The 25,730-nt window shown below is 43.3% G+C and overlaps 1 protein-coding gene across 4 annotated transcripts in view; it reads left to right on the forward strand.

Moving 5' to 3' along the window:
- The window catches only part of tango2 (transport and golgi organization 2 homolog (Drosophila)), a 197,121-nt gene that overhangs the window by 98,636 nt on the left and 72,755 nt on the right, over positions 1 to 25,730 (forward strand). For 3 of the 4 annotated variants that reach the window (XM_078554499.1, XM_078554500.1, XM_078554501.1), the window contains exons 2-3: positions 5,468 to 5,582; positions 21,871 to 21,959. In XM_078554499.1, the coding sequence (XP_078410625.1) occupies positions 5,533 to 5,582; positions 21,871 to 21,959 (139 nt within the window). In that variant the 5' untranslated portion in view covers positions 5,468 to 5,532. The remainder of the gene's footprint in view (positions 1 to 5,467; positions 5,583 to 21,870; positions 21,960 to 25,730) is intronic. The other variant, XM_078554502.1, reaches the window with a different exon arrangement.

A 25,730-nucleotide genomic window follows, 5' to 3' on the forward strand; every position in this document is an offset into this window, starting at 1 on the left:
TAGTAAGAAGGACTTTGCAGGGTCGACAAGGCTGCGATTGCCGTTGTCGTTTCCGGTGCCTAGGTCGATGCCAGGTGTCTTTGTGGCAGTTTGTTACAACTGAGTGGCTTGCTCGGGCATTTAAGAGTCACATGTAGGCCAGACTAGGTAAGGACAACAGATTTCCTTCCCTAAAGGGACATTAGTGAACCAGATGGGTTTTTACAACAATCGACACTGGCTTCACCATTGGACTGTTAATTCCAGACTTTTGTTGAATTCAAATTCCACCATCTGCCGTGGCAGGGTTTGAACCCGGGTCCCCAGAGCATTACCCGGGATCTCGGGATTACTAGTCGAGCAACAATACCATGACACCAATGCCTCTCTGTGAGGATAAATTTAAAATAAACATACTCAAAAAAAAAAAATTGAAATGAAAGGATCAGAAAAGTGGCTTTATTTCCTGCTACACCTGAAAACTTGGTTGAGTCTCTCGCCTGTGAGAGTCAGGGTGTGGCCAATTCTGTGGCTGACTGTTCATTCGGACAGAATTTCAATGAACAGGCATAAACAATCGAGGAGTCTTGACGTGTTGTAGTTGTGCGTGAGTACCTCATTTATGCTCAAAATTCTGCAGTCTTTTAAACAATATCATTTGGTATGTTAGGGTGCAAATACAGAGAAATCCTGAGGCATCCTTCTCTTTTGACTGTCTGTGTGTGCATGTATTACGAGCCTACAAGTTGCCAGCTCTAGGCTGCACCTTGATTACTCAACTGCAGAATACTGATTTTGAAATATTTTTGCATTTTATGCTTGAATGTATTTTTAGTCTGCAAGAAATCGGACCCTGTTTGCGTTAAATATGACAATGCGTTGGTATATTCCAAATCATCAAGTCTGATAAATTTCAGACAAGAATAATAATGAACATGGCATAATCATTGCAAATTTAAGGAAGGATTTTTTGGGTAAATTCTGTATCTGATGTAAGTATTTAGAGAACAGAAATACTGCACAGTCGAAGTGCGATGGTAGATGTTTCTACATTCAAGGCATTGTATAATGCAAGTTTTTTTGCACAGCAACAGAGATGGTGTCTTACCGTTTGTTGAGGAAAAGTAGAAGAATTGTAGACTCTTCACTGTTAATCCAGTTTAACCTGCACTGCACAACTAGTGATTTAAACTAGATTTTATTTATTCTTTCATGGGATTTGGGCATGGCTGGCTCGGCCAGCATTGGTTATCCATTCAAATGCTGGCATAGCCAGCGACGTCCACATGCCGTGAAAGAATTTTCACACAGAAAAAAAATCTAGTTTAAATTACTGGTTGCGCTGTATATTGATATCTTGTCTATGATATTGCCTCTGAGTGAATTTATTTGTAAATAACCCAGGGTGGCAGTTTAGCCTGTATAACGTGGGAGCTGACTGTGATATTTTCTATTTGCTTGAGGTAGTAATACTATGTTTATTCCAGTAAGTCATTTATCAAGGTCAGCACTGATTGTTGAACCAGGTCTACACAGAATTAGAACGGCAGTGTATAAAAGACACAGCATTCAGGTTGTAAGTAATAGTTTCTATAAGTGCGTTTGACATTGAGCTGCTTGCAGAAGAGAGGCTGAACTGACGCAGACACTTGCAGGGATGCTAGATAAATACAGAGGGAGAAAGGAATAGAAGCTTGTGCTAATACGATTAGATGAAGATGGGTGAGAGATTTGGAGCACTGTTAAAGACCAGGTGGGTTGAATAACCTGTTTCTGTGCTGTACATTTTATGGAATGATAAAGCTAATGTAATGGCAGCTGAGGTTGATTCCTTCTCTATTGCAATGTATAGACTCAACCATTAATAAACTAGCACGGTACAGTTTTAGTTTCAAAGCTGTTGTATATCAACATACTGAGGAAAAGCTATCATGCAATTTATCAGTTGTGTTTGGATAATAGATTTTCTCACCATTTTGAGCATTCTATGCCTTATTCATATTTTTTGACTTCTATCACTTAGACTTCCAACTTACCTCCAAACTTATTCTTCTATTTTTGTGGATACCTTTTGCACTATAATGTAATGCCAGATGTCCCCAATCCCTCTTTTTTGATAAACAGGCTGCTTTCTTTATACTGTTTCCATGTATTAAATATTAGAAACTTGAGATACTGCCTCCAATCACCTTTGTATATCTTGGCTTACACTGAATCGTGGATTTCTGAATTTTCAACTGATCCACTGGAGGCATTTTTTTTGGGGGGGGGGGACATTTAGCAATTAATTTATTGTACCAAAGCTCGAAAAATGATATTTACAAGTGAAACAAAAAGACAGGTACTTCATGGAATGGTCAGTTTCTTAAAACTGAGAGGAACATCCGAAGTTTAGGCTGTGTATTTTCCAAGAATATCTCCACCTCTAAACAAGTGGTAATCCTTATCATCCAGGACAACTTTAGCCCCTCCATGTTCTGGGCATAGAAATGTTTCACCAACTTTTACATTAACTAGCTCAATCGTTACGTTACCACTAATTTTACCCAATATTTTTCCTAGATTGACCAATAAAATACCTCATTTAGATCATACACTTGTGTGAGCTTTTGAAGACCAGTTAACAATCTTGCCATTAATTTGAGTTTGTCGAACAGGGGACAACAAGGGATGATAATATTTTCTGTACTGGATAGTGAACTAATTTCCATTAAACAAAAGAAGAACTAATGAAGACGAGGTTTGGAGGGGATTTGAAATCAAAAATGAATGTTTTTAAAATGAAAGTAGACGGTATATGTTAGACCCACGGTGAATGACCTCCAAAATAATAAGTAAGTGACTGTTACAAGTTTAGGTTCTTGCATTAAGTATGCTGTAAGTCGTCACTCGCATAAGTGGTTTGCGCATCTTGAGTTTGAGTTGTTCTCTTACTCCCCAGTGTCAAATGATAAAATTGCTTCATCTTGAGAACATCGTTCCAATAGATTGTTATTATTATAAAGGTTTTGAAAATTATCTTGAGTTTGTAGAATAAACTTGCCCTTCAACATCAGGCCCAAATTGCCTTTCTCACCCTCATAATTGTGGTCATTCAGAAGCAGCAGATACGTTATAAGTATACATTCTGCATTAGTAATTTGCATTGGTGGTTTCTTGAGAATGACTGACTATTGATCTCCATGGTTGTTTTGACCTAGCACGCTTCAGCTCTTCAGCATTGAATGCTATAAATGACTTTCTAACTGTTTATTTTTGTGAGAAATTTTGACATTGACGACAATGAATCAGAACTCCTGAAAAAATCATAAAGAGCAATCTATAAAAACGTCAGCATGTTACTAGGCAGCCAAAGTCTTGTGGGACACATCAGTACCAAGATATAGCTCAAACTTGACTCAACAAGGAAACAGCCTATCAGATGGGGAAGCTGACTATTGCAGCTCCAGATTAACCATTGAACATGTATTATAATAACCTACAGGATTCTACAACCAGTCTTGAGTTCAAAATACAATCTAACTGCTTCGTAGACTGTAGGACATTGCTCCTGTTCTGAAGAGAACCAGTCATTTTCATTTCTTGCTCAGAAAAAGCATTCAAATTGTCCAGTGGTTCAAATTTGGTAACTTCAATGAAACAACTCAGAAATACAACATGAAGCAAATACCTAAAATACACATCAAAGCATCAATTGAAATCTACTTGATCAAAAGGGAGCATTGCACATCATAATGTTCAGCTATTATGCAAAATAATTGGTGATTGTGGTTTGTTTTCTATGAACAACATATTTGTCATTAACTATTTAACACAGAGAAAAGTCCCATTGGCGGTGCAGATAGTATAGTTATCAGCCAGTCCTCATCAAATACAGACACAATTAGACACCATGGTCATGATGAGAGCTTGATCTTCTGCATCTGCTCATTGGGCTCACTAGTCTGAACCTCTTCCTCACTCCTTGACATCAGCTGTTTTCATGTTGGTGAGCAATGCAGACACTTATCAATACTGACAGTGGATTCACAAGCAATGTCTGTCATCAGTAGCAGCAGACAACTAGTGCAGCTCCAAAGCTGGCTGGAGGTGTCAGCTGTGGCTCAGTTCATAGCACCCTCGCCTTTGAATCAGAGGGTTGTGGGTTCATGTCCCACTCCCGGAAACCAAGAACTGTGATTGTACTCGAAAGAGTTGCAATCTGTGACTGTTGATAACTCGAAAGAGTTCCAAAGCTGGCTGCTTCAATGGGCTGACGGTGCCCAGGTCGGATCATATATCAAATGCAGCTGCCTCCTCTGCTGGTGGAGTGAACTTTGTGCCAAAACCAATTGCTTTGAATTCACCCTGTAATAAGTGGATCAAGCGAAATGTTCGCAGGCTATCCAATGAAAGTGGGATGCCAGCATCAAGAAGACCAATAACTTTTGGCACCAAATGTTCCTCCTTGTGCTATTTTGTATGATAAATCATATCAGCTCCCAGTGGTTAGACCATAGACTTGTTTAGCTTCATTGTACTCTGATGCAGACACTTCACTGGAGCTGTGCATTTCTCAATTCTCCAGGCTGTTTTTCAGCTTTCTCGGAGCATTTTTTTTCATTGACGAAAGCCAACATTCCACTTGAGTAAAGCTCGTACAAAAAAAGCCAATTTCATCAGATCACTAGGATTGGAACAAAGTAACATTTCATTACACCCAGTTATCAATGTTTTTGTGAGGATATCACCTGTGTCCTAATGTGTGGACCTGCTTTTGATTGTCTGGCAATATTTTGAAGAGGTTGATCCACAATGTAGAAATAGGGCTGATTCCAAATGTTTCAGCCAATTGCCTCTTCCGCCAATAAGGTTTGTGCACCCAGGCCATGGAACCAGCTGTAGGTCAGCTTCTCTGCTGGCTGAAAGGCTCTGCCTGGCCTCAAATCTACCGTTCAATATCATTTTCGAGAGATACTGAAACCAAGACTATTAGACATCTGTTTGACAATTAAATTCACAGCCACTCTCAGGTTTTCAATTAGATTTGCTTGTCTGTCCAAATTGAACGTGAATAAGGTCTAAGCAGCAAGATGTAAAGCTATGCTTCCTTTGGAACACATTTGAGTTGTCCTTTTTGCATCCAAGCCGAAATGAAGATTCCTGTGTCTTGCAGAAATAGCCAGTATAAACTAATATAAAATGAATAGATGATAACACTTCATTTCTGACGCATTTATTTTCAATGTGTGGAAGCAAAAACCAATAAGTTGCCATCATTTTAAAATTTGGCCATATCTTAATGTGATTTTCTTCGCATTTTCTAGTTACCTTGCATTTTGACACAAACTGCACCCTAATAAATATGTACAAATTTAAATTTTGCTGTCTTAATAGTGGACACAGGTGTGGCCAGCAGCATAGACCATCAAGTTATGCTGTGATTGATAGCGGGCTTTACCTGGCTCACGCGGATGGAATGCCATTAATTTGAATCCTTTTTCCCCAGGCATTGTACCAATGACCCCAGCTTTATCCCAGGCTCTGAAGAAGTGAAGTTAACCTGAGGTCTCCATGTGTATCATCTTCTTCCAGTTTGACCCGCATTCAGTTTCTGCTTACAGGTATTCTAAGTCAAATCTCCTATGTTGCAAGCCCACAAGCCTTGAATTTGGGGTGCTCAATCTGCAGGCTTTGGTTCACATGCAGCTCCCAATTCCTAGCAGTTCAGCCCTTAAGGACCAACATAGTCAGATTTGCACTTTTTTTCCTATTTGATGGAATGTTTTGTTTGAATTTGGAGGGTTTTCTTTTCAAATGCTGTATCTTTCTTCCTGGTAAAACCTAGTAACAGTTATTCTGATTATCAGTAACTTGAGATACATGCAAATTAGTGGGAAAATTGATTTAATTTTTAATTGAGACCTCCCCCAAGGCTCCATGGTCTGGCCCTTGTGCAACCCACGAAGGACAAAATGTTTAGGTGCCTTCTGGAATTTTAGGGCCAATCAGTTTAAAGTTAGGCCTGAAGCATGAGACAACGATGCATTCTTTCAACTTTGCTGTTGAATAAACTCCCAGGTGATTCAGTTACAAAATAAATTATGATACAATTTATCATCCATTTTCATAAATACACTTATATCCCAATATTGTTATCTTCAATTATGTTTTAGTTGATGGTCCCAGAAGAATTCAGAGCACACTATTACTTATGGAGTTCCCCAATGATTCATCCTGGCCCCCTCCTATTGCTGCTCCTTAGTGACGTCATCCGAAAATACAACAGCATGTTCCCATGTGCAATGATGACACTCAGTTTTACCTCACACTGGGCGGAATCGTCCAGGATTTGCACGAATTGCGGCAGCGAGCGTGAAAAAAGAAGTTTTACCCGCCAGCCGCAATGGTGGATTTTCACAATGTATCATCCCCTTCCTGCCTCATAAATTATGCGGTCACAGGAAACGAACCACATCGCTGGCAGGCAGCCTCTGATTTTCCTGCCAAGCTATTATCTTGCCGCCTCCTCACTCCGGGTGCCATGTTTAAATTGCAGCCGTGCGCACAGTTTGCGACGCTTGCAGCTCAGTACTGCCAAAAGCCAAAAAGAGTGCAGCCCCCCAATTCAGGGATGCCTTTTGGACACTGCAGAGGATCACCGTGATGTCCTCCACCCCCACTCTGGCCACAGGAGGCCAATCAGACTCGCCACTCCGGCTTGGGAGGCGGTGGCAGAGCTGGTCAGTGCCAACGCTGCACACAAGAGGTCGGCCTTTCAGTGCAGAAAAATGATGAATGATCTTATCCATGTCGCCAGGGTAAGTCAGCCATCTCATCACTCTTTGAAGGGTCATGTGGACTCGAAACGTCAACTCTTTTCTTCTCCACCGATGCTGCCAGACCTGCTGAGTTTTTCCAGGTAATTCTGTTTTTGTTTATCTCATCACTCTCAACTCGCACACTCAAGCCCATCACACAATCACTGGCATCTCATTAGGTGCCAGCTCAAAGGACATCACCATTCACTCTCTCTCACACACCCTCACATCCCCATCTGACTTCAGCTCCTCTGAAGATCACGTCCTCATCCCGTCCAAGGCTCCACTCAGCACGCACACATGCCTGGCATCCTTCTCATTTGGCCTGGGATGTGCCTTGCTAACACGCTCTTCATCTGTCTTTTATGGAGTACAAGATCACGCACAATCAATGGGAGAGGTCCCAGACTTGAGGGTGGAATGCCGGACATCAGGGTCCATTCGAGAGTCAAGTGCTGGGGCTGACTGGAGACGACGTGGTAAAAACAAAAAACTACTGCGGATGCTGGAAATCCAAAACAAAAACAGAATTACCTGGAAAAACTCAGCAGGTCTGGCAGCATCGGTGGAGAAGAAAAGAGTTGACGTTTCGAGTCCTCGTGACCCTTCAGCAGAACTGAGTAAAGTATTTTCCAGGAGAGAAATGGAAAGCAATGAAGGTGAACAAGGCAGAAGAGAGATACGAAAATCCTGTCGGAGAGCAGAGCAGTACTTCTTCAAGGTAGGCATTTCTTGAAGAGGAGTGGCAGTCAATTAAACACAGAGATAAAAACAAAAAACTACTGCGGATGCTGGAAATCCAAAACAAAAACAGAATTACCTAGAAAAACTCAGCAGGTCTGGCAGCATCGGCGGAGAAGAAAAGAGTTGACGTTTCGAGTCTTCATGACCCTTCAGCAGAACTGTCAGTCGCTTCTCTCTTGCAGTGCTCCACCAGACCTGTCGAGGCACTGGAAACTCATTTTCAATATGCGTATTGTCTGCTCCAGCAAAGTCCGAGTTGTGGCATGAGCCTCGTTGCACTGCCTCTCTGCTGCAGTCTAAGGCCACTGCACAGGCGTCATCAAGTCAAGTCCTTTGTGGGTGGCCCTTGTCGCCAAGGAGCCAACCCTGCAGCCTCTGTTGACCCTGGAAGATGTCAGGGATCTGAGACCAGCGAAGGCTGTAGGAGTTGTGGATGCTCCCTGGTAATCATGCGTAGACCTGTAGGATGTGTTTGTGGGGGTCACAGACCAGCTGAACATTCACTGAGTGGAATCCCTTGCAGTTGACGTAGTTGGCTGCTGTTGCCACGGAGATCTAAGCGCCATGTAGTGCAGGCAATGGCACCCTGCACCTATGGAAAACCAGAGAGTGCCACAAATCCCATCGCTCTTGTTTCTGGTTTGCCTGATCCCAGTCGAAATGCACAAAGTTCTGTGCCTTTGCGAAGGTGATGTCCGTGACCTCCTGGATGCACTTGTGGGTGGAGGCTTGAAAGATCCCTCACAGGTCACCTGTGGAGCCCTGGAAGGAGCCCCAGGTGTAAAAATTGAGCGCTGCAGCCACTTTCACAGCTATTGGCAGCGGATGCCCTCCATGTCCCCGTGGTGCCAATCCTGCAGCAGGTGGCATTAGTGACCAGCTGGTTTCTAAGACATGTGCCACCTTCTGTGACACTGGTTCTCAGCCATCTGCTGGAAGAAAAAGTACCGTCTATAGACCCTGGGTCTAGCAAGGGACCTACAAGCGACGGATCTGCTGAAGATCTTCAGCTGCGTGCTCAGGAGGCTTTTCCACACTGTCATCTTGAGGGTGCTCCTCCTCCTCCATCACATTCTTCTCCCCTGCACCCTGTAAGCCATGAAGCATACCGCTAGATCACCAGGCTCCATGATCTGAATGTTCTCCTCCTGCAGGATCGAAGAGACGCGTGGGTTAGCATATGCTTCTCCTGGTTAAGTCTCAAGGTCCCTTCACGCATGCCAGAGTACTGGCCACCACTTGGATGACCAGTGTGTAGTGCACTTCATGGCTGTCCACCCACCTCCAACCCACTCCACTTGACTGATTGGCAGCAGTTTCAGCCACTGGTCTGCATGCTGTGCTCTCAGCTCATAACGAATATATGAAATAGGAGCAGAAGTAGGCCATTCGGCCCCTCGGGCCTGCTCTGCCACTCACTAAGATCATGGCTGATCTGTTTGTGTTTCAAATGTAGACTGGGACAGTGCTAGTGTAAAGGGCGGAGAGGGTCAAGGGTTCCGAGATTGTGTTCAGGAGAATTTTCTACAGCAGTATGTGTCCAGTCCAGTAAGAAAGGATGCAGTTGGACCTGTTTCTTGGAAATGAGGTGGGCTTAGTAGATAAAATATCAATGGGGGGAACATTTAGGAGACAGTGATCATTATATGATAAGGTTTAGGTTGATGTGAAAAGGATAATGTGCAATCCAATAGTTAACTAGGGGAGAGCCGACTTCAATAGGACAAGAACGGAGCTGGGCCGGATAGCCTGGAACCAAGGGTTGGCAAGAAAAACTGCAGCTGAACAGTGGGCTACCTTCAAAGAAGAAATGGTTCGGGTACAGTCAAGGTATATTCCCTCAAAAGGAAAAGGTAGGGCAAACAAATCCAGAGCTCCCTGGATGAAAAAAGGAGATAGAAATTAAGATAAATAAGAAAAAGTCTGCTTATGACAGTGTTAGGTAGAAGAAACAATTGAGAACCAAGCTGAATACGGAAGGTTCAGAGGAGAGGTGAAGAACCAAAGAGGGATTATGAGAAAAGACTCGCAGCCATCATAAAGGGGAATCTCAAAAATCTTCTATCAACACAAAAATAATAAGAGGGTGGTAAAAGGAGAAGTAGGGCTGATTAGGGTTAAAAAAGGGGATTTCTACATGGAGGCAGGGGACATGGCGGAGGTGTTAAATGATTACGTTGCATCTGTCATTACCAAGGAACCAGATGCTACCCAGGCCGTGGTGACAGAGGAGGAAACTCTGTCGCTATAAGGGTTCATAATTGATAAGGAGGAAGTGTTGGATAAACTGTCAGTACTTAAGGTTGGCAAGGCATTGGGACTGGATGAGATGCATCCAAGGATGTTGAAGGAAGTGAGAGAATGAAAACTGCAGGAGTACTGGCCATAAACTTTCAGTCCTCCCTAGACTCAGGAAAGGTGCCAGAGGACTGGAGAATTGCAAATATTACGCCCTTGTTCAAAAAAGATTGTAAGATTAAGCCCAGCAATTACAGACCTGTCAGTTTAACTTCAGTGGTGGGGAAACTTCTAGAAACAATTATTCAGAATAGAATTAGTAGTCACGTGGACAATTGTGGGTTGATTAGGAAGAGCCAGTATGGATTTCTAAAGGGGAAATTATGTTAACTAACTTGCTTGAGTTTTTTGAAAAGATAACAGAAAGGGTTGATGAGGGTAATGCTGTTGATGTGGCTTGACTTTCAAAAGGCATCAATACAATGCCACACAGACTTGTGAGATAAGTTATAGCTCATGGAATAAAAGGGACAGCAACTACGTGGATACAAAAGTAGCTGAGTGATAGGAAACAGAGGGTAATGGTCAATGGATATTTTTCAGGCTGGAGGAAAGTTTGTAGTGGAGTCCCCCCCACGGGTCAGTATTGGGGCTCTTGCTTTTCCTGATAAATGTTAATGACTTAGATCTTGGAGTACAGGGGGCAATTTCAAAGTTTGCGAATGATACGAAACTTGACAGCATTGTGAGGAGGGCAGTGTAGAACTTCAAAAGGACATAGACAAGTTGGTGGAGTGGACAGATAGGTTGCAGATGAAGTTCAATGAGGAGAAGAGTGAGGTAATGCATTTTGGTAGGAAGAATATTGAGAGACAATATAAAATAAGGTACAATTCTTAAGGGGGTGCCAGAGCAGAGGGACCTGGGTGTATAAAAGCAAAAAACTGCGGATGCTGGAAATCCAAAACAAAAACAAAAATACCTGGAAAAACTCAGCAGGTCTGACAGCATCTGCGGAGAGGAACACAGTTAACGTTTCGAGTCCGAATGATTCTTCATCAGAACTAAGGAAAAATAGAAAAGGGGTGAAATATAAGCTGGTTTAAGGGGGGTGGGACAGGTAGAGCTGGATAGAGGGCCAGTGATAGGTGGAGATTGCCAAAAGATGTCATTGACAAAAGGACGAAGAGATGGTGATATTAGCTAAAATATGTGCTAATGGTGACATTAAGGGTAGAAAGCAGGACAAGCAAGGTACAGTTAGCCCTAGTGGGGGTGGGGTGGGGGGAAGGGATCAAAATAGGCTAAAAGGTAGAGATAAAACAATGGATGGAAATACATTTAAAAATAATGGAAATAGGTGGGAAAAGAAAAATTTATATAAATTATTGGAAAAGGGGGGATTGGAAAGGGGGTGGGGATGGAGGAGAGAGTTCATGATCTAAAACTGTTGAACTCAATATTCAGGAAGGCTGTAAAGTGCCTAGTCGGAAGATGAGGTGCTGTTCCTCCAGTTTGCATTGAGCTTCACTGGAACATTGCAGCAGGCCAAGGACGGACATGTGGGCAAGAGAGCAGGGTGGAGTGTTGAAATGGCAAGCGACAGGGAGGTCTGGGTCATGCTTGCGGACAGACCGAAGGTGTTCCGCAAAGCGGTCACCCAGTCTGCGTTTGGTCTCTCCAATGTAGAGGAAACCGCATTGGGAGCAACGCATGCAGTAGACTAAATTGAGGGAAGTGCAAGTGAAATGCTGCTTCACTTGAAAGGATTGTTTAGGCCCTTGGACGGTGAGGAGGGGGGAAGTAAAGGGGCAGGTGTTACACCTTCTGCGGTTGCATGGTAAGGTGCCGTGGGAAGGGGTTGAGGTGTAGGGGGTGATGGAGGAGTGGACCAGGGTGTCCCGGCGGGAATGATCCCTGTGGAATGCCACCGGGGTGGGGGGGAGGGGGGGGGGTGGGTGAAGGGAAGATGCGTTTGGTGGTGGCATTATGCTGGAGTTGGCAGAAATGGTGGAGGATGATCCTTTGAATGCGGAGGCTGGTGGGGTGATAAGTGAGGACAAGGGGGACCCTATCATTGTTCTGGGAGGGAGAGGAAGGTGTGAGGGCGGATGCGCAGGAGATGGGCCTGACATGGTTGAGTGCCCTGTCAACCACCATGGGTGGAAAACCTCGGTTAAGGAAGAAGGAAGACATGTCAGAGGAACTGTTTTTGAAAGTGGCATCATCAGAACAGATGCGACGGAGGCGAAGGAACTGAGAGAATGGGATGGAGTCCTTACAGGAAGCGGGGTGTGAGGAGCTGTAGTCGAGGTAGCTGTGGGAGTCGGTAGGCTTGTAATGAATATTGGTGGACAATCTATCACCAGAAATTGAGACTGAGAGGTCAAGGAAGGGAAGGGAAGTGTCAGAGATGGACCATGTGAAAATGATGGAGGGGTGGAAATTGGAAGCAAAATTAATAAATTTTCCCAGGTCCAGACGAGAACATGAAGCAGCACCGAAGCAGTCATTGATGTACTGGAGAAAGAGTAGTGGGAGGGGGCCGGAGTAGGACTGGAACAAGGAATGTTCCACATACCCCATAAAGAGACAGGCATAACTGGGGCCCATGCGGGTACCCATAGCCCCACCTTTTATTTGGAGGAAGTGAGAGGAGTTAAAGGAGAAATTGTTCAGTGAGGGAACAAGTTCAGCCAGACGGAGGCGAGTAGTGGTGGATGAGGATTGTTCAGGCCTCTGTTCAAGGAAGAAGAGGAGAGCCCTCAGACCATCCTGGTGGGGGGTGGAGGTGTAGAGGGATTGGTGAAGAGGAGGCAGTTGGGGCCAGGGAACTGGAAATTGTTGATATGATGTAGGGTGTCAGAGGAATCACGGATATAGGTGGGAAGGGACTGGACAAAGGGAGAGAGGATGGTGTCAAGATAGCAAGAAATGAGTTCCGTGGGGCAGGAACAGGCTGGCACAATCGGTCTGCCGGGACAGTCCTGTTTGTGGATTTTGGGTAGGAGGTAGAAGCGGGCCGTCCGAGGTTGGGAGACTGAGGTTGGAAGTTGTGGAAGGAAGATCTCCAGAGGAGATAGAACCATAGAACACTACAGCACAGAAAACAGGCCATTCGGCCCTTCTAGTCTGTGCCGAAATATTATTCTGCTCGTCCCATTGACCTGCACCTAGTCCATAACCCTCCAGACCTCTCCCATCCATGTATCTATCTAATTTATTCTTAAAACTTAAGAGTGAGCCCGCATTTACCACGTCTGATGGTACCTCGTTCCACACTCTCACCACTCTGAGTGAAGAAGTTCCCCCTAATGTTCCCCCTAAACCTTTCCCCTTTCACCCTAAAGCCATGTCCTCTCGTGTTTATTTCTCCTAATCTAAGTGGAAAGAGCCTACTCGCATTTACTCTGTCTATACCCCTCACAATTTTGTAAACTTCTATCAAATCTCCCCTCATTCTTCTACCCTCCAAGGAATAAAGTCCTAACCTGTTTAATCTTTCCCTGTAACTCAACTCCTTAAGACCCGGCAACATCCTAGTAAATCTTCTCTGCACTCCCTCAATCTCACTGATATCCTTCCTATAGTTAGGCAACCAGAACTGCACACAATACTCCAAAGTTGGCCTCACCAACGTCTTATACAACCTCACCATAACATCCCAACTCCTATACTCAATACCTTGATTTATGAAGGCCAGTATGCCAAAAGTTTTCTTTACAACCTTGTCTACCTGTGACGCCACTTTCAGGGAATGAGATGAGGTCAGTGACAGTCCTGGAAACAATGGCTTGATGTTCAGTGGTGGGGTCATGGTCCAGGGGGAGGTAGGAGGAAGTGTCTGCGAGTTGATACTCAGCCTCTGCGAGGCAGAGGTCAGTGCGCCAGACAACAACAGCACCACCCTTGTCAGCAGGTTTGATGACAATGTGAGGGTTGGACCTGAGAGAACGGAGTGCAGCAAGTTCAGAGAGAGACAGGTTAGAGTGGGTGAGAGGAGCAGAGAAATTGAGACGACTGATGTCACGCCGACAGTTCTCAATAAAAAGATCAAGAGCAGGTAAGAAACCAGAGGGAGGTGTCCAGGTGGACGGAGAATATTGGAAGTGGGTAAAAGGATCCGTTGAACGGGGAGAGGACTCCTGCCCTAAGAAGTGAGCACGGAGACGAAGGCGGCAGAAGAAGAGTTCAGCATCGTGCCGAGCCCGAAATTCATTGAGATGACAGTGTAAGGGTATGAAACAGAGTCCTTTGCTGAGCACTGAACGTTCAGCATCAGAGAGGGGAAGGTCGGGGCGTATGGTGAATACACGGCCGGGGCTGGGATTGGAAGACGGGATGGGGACAGAGGGACGGGCAGGGGTGGAGGGTCCTGGATGGGCGTTGGTGTCAATGAGTTGTTGGAGCTTGCGTTCCTTTGCATATGAAAGAAAGAGACAAAGTTTCTTGTTGAGGTGTCGGATGAGACAAAGAATAAAATGAAACTGGGGGCAAGGGCAGCTTAGAAATAGGGTGTGTCGGTGCTGCCAGAGGGAAAGGTCGAGTGTGTTCATATAGCAGCGCATGGCACTGAGTGTGGATCTCAGGATGCGACGAGAATAGTAGAACGAGGAGCGTTGTATGTCCCGGAGATACAGAGTATGTCCTGGGTGTATATGTGCAAAGATCATTGAAGGCAGTAGGACAGGTGGAGAGAGCAGTAAATAAAGCATACAGCATCCTGGGCTTTATCAACAGGGGCACAGACTACAAGAGCAAGGAGGCTATGCCGAGTTTATATAAGACACTAGTTAGACTTCAACTGGAGGATTATGTACAGTTCTGGCCACCACACTATAGGAAGGAGTGCAGAAGAGCTTTACAAGAATGGTTCCAGGGATGAGAAACTTCAGTTATGAAGATAGATTGGAGAGGTTTGGCATGCTGTCCTTGGAGAGAAGGCTAAGAGGAAATTTGATAGAGCTGTTCAAAATCGTGAGGGGGCTGTATAGAGTAAATAGGGAGAAATGGTAAAGTTTCACTAGTAAAAGGATCGAGAATGAGAGGTCACAGGTTTAAAGTGATTTGCAAAAGAAGCAAATGTGATGTGAGAAAAACCTTTTTCACACAACGAGTGGTTCAGGTCTAGAATGTACTGCCTGGAAGTGCGGTGGAGGTAGGTTCAATCGAGGCATTCCAGGGCATTGGATGATTATTTGAATAGAAACAATGTGCAAGACTATGGGGAAAAGGCTGGAGAATGGCACTAAGTCATAAGCTCATTTGGAGAACTGGTGCAGACACAATGGGCACCATAACAAGTCTGTGATTCTGAGTTCTACATTCCCATCTAGCCCCAATAACCTTTAATTCCCTTGCCTAACAAGAATCTATCTACCTCTACCTTAAAAATATTCAGTGACCCCCACCTTCTGAGGCAGAGTTCCAAAGTTACACAACCCTCTGAGAGAGAAAATTTCTTCTCATCTCTGTCCTATAAAGGCATCCCCTAATTTTAAAACATTAAAACCTGGTTCTGGACTCACCCACAAGAGGAAACATCCTGTCCATGTCCACCTTGTCAAGACCATTCAAGATCTTATAAACTTCAATCAAGTCATCCCTCACTTTTCTAAACTCCAGTGGAAACAAGCCCATCCTGTCCAACCTATCCTCATAAGACAACCCACTCATTCCAGGTATCAATCTAGTAAACTGCCTTTGAACCACCTCCAAGGTATTTACATCCAGACCAAAACTGCGTGTACAATTTGAGATGCGGTCTCACCAACACCTTGTATGACTGAAGCATAACATCCTTACTTTTATGTTTGATTCCTCCAGTAATAAAGGATAGCATTACTTGCTGTATCTGCATACTAACTTTTTGTGATTCATGCACGAGAACACCTAAATCCCTCTGCACCACAGAATTCAGCAGTCATTCTCCATTTAAGTAACACTCTGCTTTTTTATTCTTCCTGCCAAAGTGAACAACTTCATGTTTTCCCACACAATACTCCATCTGCTAGATCTTTGCCCACTCACTCAACTTATCTATATCTGTCTGCAAACTCTTTATGTCTTCTTCACAACATACTTTCCTACCTATCTCTGTGTCATCTGCAAATTTAGTTACCATGCCTTCACTCCCCTCATCTAAGTCATTGATGTAAATTGTAAAATGTTGAGGGCACAGCACAGACCACAGCGGGACTCCACTCATCACATTCTGCCTATCAGACAAATATCTATTTATGCATACTCTCTGTTTCCTGTCAGCCAGCCAGTCTTCTATCCAGGCTAATAGGTTACCCCCTGTACTATGAGCTTTTATTTTCCGCAATAACCTTTGATATGGCACCTCGTCAAATACTTTCTGGAAATCTAAATGCAGAATATCTACAGGCTCCTCTCTATCCACTGCACGTTACTCCTTCAAAGAACTCTAATATATAGGTTAAACATGATTTCCCTTTCATAAAATCATGCTGACTCTTCCTTGAGCTTTTCTAAGTGCCCAGCTGTAACCTCTTTAAAGATCGACTCTAACACCTTCCACACGACAGATGTCAAGCTAACAGTCCTATGGTTTCCTGTTTTTTGCCTCCCTCCCTTGAATAGAGGGGTTATATTTGCTACTTTCCAGTCTGACGGAACCTTTCCAGAATCTTGGGAATTTTGGAAAATTAACACTAACGCATCTATTAACTCATTAGCCACCTCCTTTAATATCAGAGGATGAAGTCCATCTAGATCCGGAGACTTGTAAGCCCAGGCACAGGCATTCTCCTAACCTGCAAGGCTGCACTGTTAGCTTGAACCATGAGAGATACCGGTCCAAACTTTCATAAAGACATTGCAAGGGGCTCTGAGCGCCTCCACTCGTGAATGCACCATGGCCACCTTTCACAAGGGGATTCTACACCTTGCCTGGTCGGCCAATTGTTCTGCTGCCCCGTAAAACACACATTAATTTACATCCTGCAAGTGAGGGGTGAAAAGTTCTGGAGCATTTGGTGGAACATTCATGCTTTTGTGTTGCTTGAGTAGGCAGAAATGCTTCAGAGGCCCGACTCCAAGCATGTCAATGGATCTGCTGCTGACTGGTCTCAGCTGCGGAAGAATGCTCACTTTCAGCAAACTTTCCCAAGTGAGTGGCTGCTTCCCTCACCCTCCCCCCTGCCCCCGGACATGTGCTTGTGTACTTCCTTCAGTCTGTGCTGGCTTGCCACCCCACCCCAAACCCCCAGCCTCACTGGTACCCTTGTCCTGACACCGCACTGAGAGCCAGCCGGATAAAGCGACTTGTCTGTGCATCACCTTCCCCCACCCTGAATGTGTGGCATCTCTTCCTTGATGTCCTAAGGGCTATCCTCACGAGCACTGTGCAAGGTTGTGCACACTCACCTCCGAGTTCCCCTAAAAGTTCAGCTCACCAGGTGCCCGCCTTTTAAAGGCAGTCGTAAATCACACTTCTGAAATCACGTCGACAAGGCACTAGTTAAACCACACCTAGAATACCGAGAACAGTTTTGGTCCCCTTATCTAAGGAAAGATATACTGGCATTGGAGGCAGCCCAGAGAAGGTTCACTTGGTTGATCCTGGGTTTGGAAGGATTTTCATATGAGGAAAGGTTGAGTAGGTTGGGCCTGTACTCATTGGAGTTTCGAAGAATGAGAGGTGACTTTATTGAAACATATAAGATTCTTAGGGGGCTTGACAGGGTGGATGCTGAGAGGCTGTTCCCCTTGTGGGAGAGCCTAGGACCAGAGGGCATAATCTCAGAGTAAGGTGTCGCCTATTTAAGACAGAGATAAGGAGGAATTTCTTCTCTCAGAAGGTGGTGAATTTGTGGAATTTTTTTTAACCACAGAGGGCTGTAGAGGCTGCGTCGTTAAGTATTTTCAAGGCTGAGATAGACAGATTTTTAATCATTGAGGGCGATGTGGAAAAGGCAGGAAAGTGTAGTTGAGAATTGATCAGCCGTGATCTCATTGAATGGCAGAGCAGACTCAATGGGCCGAATGGCCTACTTCTGCTCCTACACCTTATAGTCTTATAGGTAAATTTGACATGGGAGGATGATTCCAGCATACAGCCACAATGATGAGATGCAAATGCATTAAAATTAAGTTCCCGATGTTGGGCGGTGGGAAACGCAGCCCATCATTGACGGGCAGAATGGATGGTCACAAGCTGGTTTCACGACGTTGTAAAACCATTTTTTGGCCTTCTCACATATTGTCCACTCGCGCCTGCCATGACACCCACCACCAACTGGAGCGAACGATTCCGGCCGCTATCTCTTGATCCATCCACTGCCTCTAATTTGTCAGACCACTTGTCCAACATCCAGTACTGGTGAGCAGACATTTCCACCAACAAAATATTGGGAAGATCAATTGTCTTTGGTTCCTGTCACAAACTCCATTCCTGAGCCACTGACTCCATCCCACTCCCTGACAACTCTTTGAGGCTGAACCAGACGAATCGTAACCTTGGTGTCATAGTTGACTCTAAAATGAGCCTCCAACAGCACATCTGTTCAACCATGAAGACAGTCTACTTCCACCTCTGCAGCAATGCCTGACTCTGCCGCTGCCTCAGCTCATCTGTTGCTGAAATCCTCATCCATGACTTTATCACCTTTAGACTTACTGATTCCAATGCTCCTGTGACCTTCCCATGGTCTACGCTCCATAATCTTGCGGTTATCCAAAATTTTTCTGCCCATTTCCTAAATCGCACCACATTACGTTCACCCAACACCCTTGTACTTGCTAACCCACTTGGGCTCCCAGTCCAGCAACATCTCAAATTTATAATTATCGTCATTTTCAGTTCCCTCCATGGCCTTGCCCCTTTTCATCTGTAATCTTCTCCAACTTTACAACCTTCCGAGATCTCTGTGTTCCTCGAATTCTGGCCTCCTGCGCATCCCTGGTTTTAGTCGTTCAACCATTGGCAGCTGTGCCTTCAGCTGACACAGGCCTTGAGCTCTAGAAATCCCTTCCTTTAAACTAAGATAAAAGCAAAAAACTGCTGATGCTGCAAATCTGAAAGAAAAAACGAAAATGCTGGAGAAACTCAGCAGGTCTGACAGCATCTGTGGAGAGAGTTAATGTTTCGAGTCTGTGTGACCCTTCTTCAAAGCCCTTTAAACTCTCTGCCTCTCCATCACTCTCTGCACCTTTTTAAGATGCTATTTAAAAAACCTACCTCCTAGAGTAAAGCTTTTGACCAGCTTGTGCTCTGATCTCTTTGTGTGTCTCCGTGTGAAACTTTGTTTGAGACTCACTCCTATGAAGCACCTGAAACCATTTTACTATGTCAAAGGAAATTTACAAATGCAAGTTATTTAAATCAGCGTCCTTCGTGTGAGTCTTTTAAGAATGATGTAACAAGCATCATTCATCTTTAGTTTTTTAAAAATAAAAATATTTTTGTCTTTCAACTTGCAACAAAGCGGCAATGTGCAATAGAAAGTATTAGGAGGTGATTGTGGTTGAAATCCAAGGCTATTTTTTCACAATTATTAAAGATAAAAAGCCGTTATAGGACTTTTATTCTGGAATTTTCCTTTATCAAAATACTTTTCACTTCAGTGTCTTTTTTTTTTAAAGTGTCTTTTTGTGTACAGGTAATAAAATGACCAAGTCCATCATTTAATGGTTTTCTGCACAATGTCGATGTAGCGTTAAGCAAATCTAGGTCAGGCTGATCTCAGCAAAGCACTTGGATCACTACATCAAACAATTGCTTCCTTTACTTGATCAACTTGACTTTTAGTTTCCTCTATGGCCTCCCTTATCCTTTGTGCACTCTCTGGATGAGATTCCACAACTGCCAGTTCTGCTGAGCTTGAGAAGCCTCTTTTTTGTGCTGTGGACTTCAGACATAATTAAGTCATGCTTGAAGCTCATTACGCTGAGGATCCTAGATGAGCAGAAAAATTGCAGTCACATCTATTTGAGCTGCTTCACACCCACATTCCAGTTCTGGGATTGAATTTTAACCCTTTCAACTGTGTCTCCTGACTTTCTGTATTTTCCTATTTCTATCTAGTTATATGGTACATACAAAACAAGTGTATGACCTGTACATTGAACATTCTCCCCACATTTATATGGAATAACTAACCACCATACTACAAACGGTATATTGCAGTTGAGCTCTATTCCCATACAGTATCAAGCTGTATGACCTTCAGCAAATTTAGTGAGGACTTTTGCCTTTCATTCTTTGGGACAAATTCAGTTGGGATTTCTAGCAGTGATGAATTCAATGAAATAGAAGTTAAAGTTGTAAATTGGGAGTTTCAGTGTCTGCAATGTTCAATTCACATCACGTTTACAATCATTGATTAGTGGTGGATTTGAATTTTTTTTCTGTCATTGCACTTGCTATGGACTCACCTGCAGGCTTAAATTTAAATTTTTATTTATAGAGGATGCATTGTACCTGTTAACCATTAGAAAACCCCAAATTGATTTAATGTTACAGATTTAATGTTGTAATGTTCAGTATCGTATGTCCTTCAGTGACTTTGTGTATACATTTTTGAGCTGCTGTGGTGGATTATCTGTCGCCCTCCTTCTCAACCTCTCTGCAACCTTCAATACAAACCGACCAAACCATCTCTCCAAAACCTCTCCTCCATGATCCAGCTTCATCCTCTCTTAACTGTTTGATCATAACCTGAACTTCTGCAACAATGGCTTCTCTTCCCAACCATTCAGTGACCACCAGGAATTCATCCTGGGCCCCATCCATATCCCTACCCCTTGGCGAGACTGGACAGTTTACTCATTGTTATTTTTAACACTGTCTCTTGCCAGCTCAAGATGGCCACTAACACCTATCTGCGCACGTGCAATTTTCGTGCACAGGAAACCTAACGTTGAATCTTGCTGTCAATGGAAATGCACAAATTTAAATTGCCACTCAGAATTTGAGGTTAGATAAAATGTGATGTATAAATTTAGTATCCTCGTTGAATTTGTTTAGAAATTGGTGCAGATTTTTTATGTTCCATGGAGTTTGAAGTCTCCAGCCTCTCTGTTCATGCTTGTTTGAAATGAGTGCATGCTATAGATAAAGCTAAAGGAAATTACTTAGGTGAAAATAGGTATTGTATTTTGTCCAGAATAAAACAGCCCTTTCTGGTTTCAAAATCTTTTTTTTAAAAAAAAAGGAAAACTAAATGTCGAAGATAAGTATCACACTGAGGTTGGGGGAATGAGTAGAGTTCTGATCTACATCGCTTCATGGAGTGAAGTGGTACAGCTGCGCATTCACTGCATTGGCAGAAAACGCACCCAATTTTAGTTTTATTTTTGGATTGTGGGCATCACTGGCAGTACCAGAATTTATTGCCCATCCCTAATTGCCCTTGCAAAAGTGAGCTGACTTCTTGAACTGCTGCAGTCCATGTAGTGTAGGTACACCCAAAGTGCCTGTTGTGTGTTGGGTTGATACAACTGAATGGCCAGCTAGGCCACTTCATAGTCAAGCACTTTGCTGTGGATCTGATTCACATGTAGGCCAGATAGGGTAAGGATGGTAGATTTCCTCCCCTGAAGGTGAGCTAGATGGGTTTTTGCCACAATCCAGGGGTTTCATTCTCATTATAAATGAGACTAGCATTTTATTCCAGATTTATTAATTAATTGAATTTAAATTTCCTCAGCTGCATTGGTGGGATTTGAACTCATGTCTCTGGAGCAATAGTCTGGGCATCTGGATCATTAGTTTATACTACCATCTCCTTGCTTGTACCATCTTGTGCGCAGAATAGCTGTTTCATTTACTCAGAACAATAGTTGTTGCACAACGTGAAGCACCTTGGGAGACTTCTGAATTTCAGAATCTTTCGAATTATTTAAGAAAGGAGTAATTTCAAAAAATAAGTTGTCTCATATGCTGTGAAGTGTAATTACGATGTCATACCTACGTTTGTAAAAAAAAAGGGTTTATTTTGCTGTCTCCACTAATATTAGTTACAAAGTTATTGAGAAAGTAAAGCTGATTTCCCCAATTTACGCTTTGGCTGATTATTCAGATTACATTGCCAAACAGAAGTTTCCTCCTGTATATGTACATTTTTGTACTTTTTTTTGGCAGGTTTATCCTAGCAGCAAACCGGGATGAATACTATTCTAGACCATCAAAGCCTGCAGATTTCTGGGGAAACAACAGTGACATTCTAAGTGGTAAGGATATGACTTAGCTGAATTGCAATCCTCTAAAACAGCTTGAGTAGGACGAACATGATCCACCTTAACTGGTGTGTGTGTTTTACTTTTTGTGTATTACCTTTTAAAGCAAATCACAAGTAAATTATTCTTGGCCTTGTGGGTACATTCAAATAAAGACAATGTTATGACACAGCAGTTGGTAAAGACTGTTATTTAAAATCCCAGAGGGAAACTTTAAACAACTGTCATAACCCATATTTTCAATTGGTGTGTTTGAGATGCAGCTATAGATTCAGGAAAAGACCATCGTTTCTTGAGAGGTTGTTATAACAAACTAAATGAGACTTTTATTAATTTACGATAAATGAAACATATACACATGGCTACAAATTACTACTATCATAACTTTTAACAAATTCCCAAATTAGTCTCCACTAAGGCAACAATAACCAATAGACTTAACCAGACACCAGACAAAGCATTTTCACCTTAATTGTATGGTCATGGTGCCGCATACGTACTACACCTGGAGCCACTAATATGCAATGCCACCGAATTGGAAGGTTGCAGATTTAAATGGCCCTCAAAAGAGTAATTTGAGTCATTGTGATTTCAAAATGAGGTTCATTTCAATTTGGTTCCTTTGCAGACAGTTGTAGATTTACAGCTGCTTTGATGTTACATGCCTCTGCTCTGCACACACAAACTCCCCTCAGGTTATACCCAGCACTTCTCTTTGAATGTAAATTTTCATTGTATCACCAGGCCCTTTGAACTCCACCTCTTCTAACATAGTACCAATTTTATTTATAATATAAACATTGATTGGTGTCTCCTAGCTAGGTGCAAGATTTCACTTCCCTTCTTGAATGCTCTATTCAACAAAATGTCAATGTACGGCTACCTCTGTTCACATCTCAAAACTAGTATACATCAAAGCACCCAGACTAACTGGGTCTAATTAACTAACTAACTTTAATCTAATTAACACACACACACACACACACACACACACACACACTCTCTCACAGACTAAACCTCTGTTTTAAAAAGAAATTTCCAATAACATTATATACATTAATAGCTTCATGACAAAAATCACTTGAAGTCTATCAACACTGGTTTTTAAAAAAACAGTCAGCTTTATTGTATTCAATAGGCAACTGGCAGCAAATTGTATGATCACAGTGCCACATATGTACTACACCTGGAGCCACTAATATGCAATGCCACCGAATTGGAAGGTTGCAGGTTTAAATGGCCCTCAAGAGTCATTTAAGTCATGATGTAGGCCAAATGTAGTATGACTGGGAGGAATAAGTTGCTTTGGACCTATGTTCCCCAACAATTGAGTGTTTCCCTCACCTCACCTGGGGGTGTTGTAGACTTTGTTGAAGAAGTCGATTGTTACAATTGGTGAACAACTTCCATTATCAACTTGGAACAGAACAAACAAGATGGACCTTGGTCTCTTTTTTTGTCTGGCGATTCCAGAGTTCGCCATTCTGTTCAGCTTCTGACCTGAACTACTCCAGAGGCTGTGGTGCCTTTCTGCGGGGTCCTATTAGTCCTAACTGGGATGTCCTGCCTGTGCAATACTTTATATGTCCTAATAGGTAACCGAAGGTCTCCAACACAACAAGTTGCCATCAAATAGTGGCTTTAGCATATTCAAACGCCCCAAGACACTGGGAACAAGTCACTTGGCTTCTCAACATCTGAGCTACAAGTCCAAGCAAAGTAGGAGAAGTTAAAACGTGTTGGCCAATGTTTCAGATCTCAAGAATATGCTGGCTGGTCACCCCTGTATAGGCATTATGAGAAATTGTGTAAAACAAGGTTTTTGAATGACTTCTTTCTTTCCCCTCCCTATCTACCAACTAAGATGTTTGTGATTTTCTCTTCCAAATACCACTGAGATTTTACTCTTAACCAATGACACCAGGTGCTTCAGAGTTTACTAGGTCTACTTACTGGTGATGGATGAGAATGAATTCCCATCAGATTTCTCAGAGGGACAGTTTGGTTGGCATTATTGAACCATGTGAATACATGCTGTAAAAAAAAAGTAGTGATGTAGAAAAAGGGATAAAAAAACATTGTCAGGGCTAAAGGGAAGGGATTGGGACCAGCTAAACTGCTCTTGCAGAGCGTGACAGGGGGAGATTTTTTCCTATGGTGGGCAGACTGGGTGGGGGCAAGCGCGGAGCTGATCGTTACCCGCAATCGGCTGCGCGCCGCCATTTTATGCGGGCGGGCCAATTAAGGCCCGCCCAACATAATGCGCAGCTGGTAGCGCTCAGTGCTACCTGTGCAGGTCGGGGGAGGAGGGAGAGTCGGGGCCTGCGCTCTTTTGCACATGCATGCGAATGAGTGCAGTAATCTCCCTAAGGCGCAGAGCTACCTTAGGGAAATTGAATGGATTATTAAAGGTTTTAATAAATAAAGTAAAAATTTATTTAAACATGTCCCCTCATGTGACAGTGTCACATGAGCTGGGGCATGTTTGTGAATTTTGGAAAATTTATTTAATTATTTTACAAAACCTTCAGGAAACCTCACCCCACCCATGGATGAGGTTTCCTGAAAAACGCGAAGGCCACTTGGGCTCTTTGCCTGCCTGCCAACCTTAAGGTTGGACAGGCAGCATTCTCAACAAGTTTAATTACTTTTTTAATGGCCTTAATAGGCCTTTGACCGTTCAGCCAGTGAGTGCCCACCGAACGAAATATTGAAATGACGTCGGAACGCATGCCCGATGCCATCACGCATCATTTTACGCATCAGCGTCAGGCCTGCCCGCACACGCCAACGGCAATGTTCTGCCCTTAAACTCGATCGGGAAAATGGCTCCTTCCTGCACTATAACCATTCTAGGATTCTATTCCATGATAAGTTAACAAAATGCAAAATCCTCAGCTAACCAGCAATGTTTGCTGTATCATGTCAACACTGCCCAGTTGCTTAACATTATAAAAAACATTCTGCTTACAAATTAATTGCAGATATTATCAAACTTGCCCAATGCAATTGTTTTCCTTTTAACATTTTGAGAAAACTAAATCGCAGACTAAACAGAATTCTGAACAGCTGTCTTGATGTAATACTCTCCCACAACCTGTTTCCCTTTTTTTCTACTTTGCATAGATATGTACAACTTGGAGCCAGGCTATTCAGCCCAGTCTGTCCATGTTAATGTTTACACTCCATATGAGGAAATAGTTGCAATCACATATACTCACGAACTCCCTTTTTCAGTTGAATTTGTAAGTGGGAATGTCAACCACGGGAAATGAACACACATGGACAAAGAAGCAAGTGCATGAATATAGATCTTTTTGAAATCCAGTCATATACGAAATAAGCATTCTTTATTGGTATTGTAAAAACATGTTTCCATGACCATTTCTAAAGACACCAGATGACCTAGCGACTAAAGAAATGTCTCTCTATCACAAACACCAATAGGTCCCAGATTATTTTGCTGTTGTGTGCTGAGGTATCTGTCAAAATAGTGATTGCGGGTGTACACTTAATGTCAGCAAACCTGGTTTCTGGGGCTTTGGGGCGATGGGGAGAGGGAGTGGGAGGAACTTCGGCCAGGGATCTTACTCCTACTTGTTATCCAGAGATTTGTGGGAAAGGGAAAATATGTTAGATGTCAGTCAAGGACAGGATTGAGGCTTGACTGTGATCTTAAAAGTTGTAACCTGGCCTTGTGCTGTCAGTGTGAATAATGGCCATGAGTGAGGCAGTACCGCAGGATGACTAGCACCTGTGAAATCA

The sequence above is a fragment of the Cetorhinus maximus genome, chromosome 12, assembly GCF_964194155.1.
Source record: "Cetorhinus maximus chromosome 12, sCetMax3.hap1.1, whole genome shotgun sequence".
In the NCBI taxonomy this organism is placed as follows: domain Eukaryota; kingdom Metazoa; phylum Chordata; class Chondrichthyes; order Lamniformes; family Cetorhinidae; genus Cetorhinus; species Cetorhinus maximus.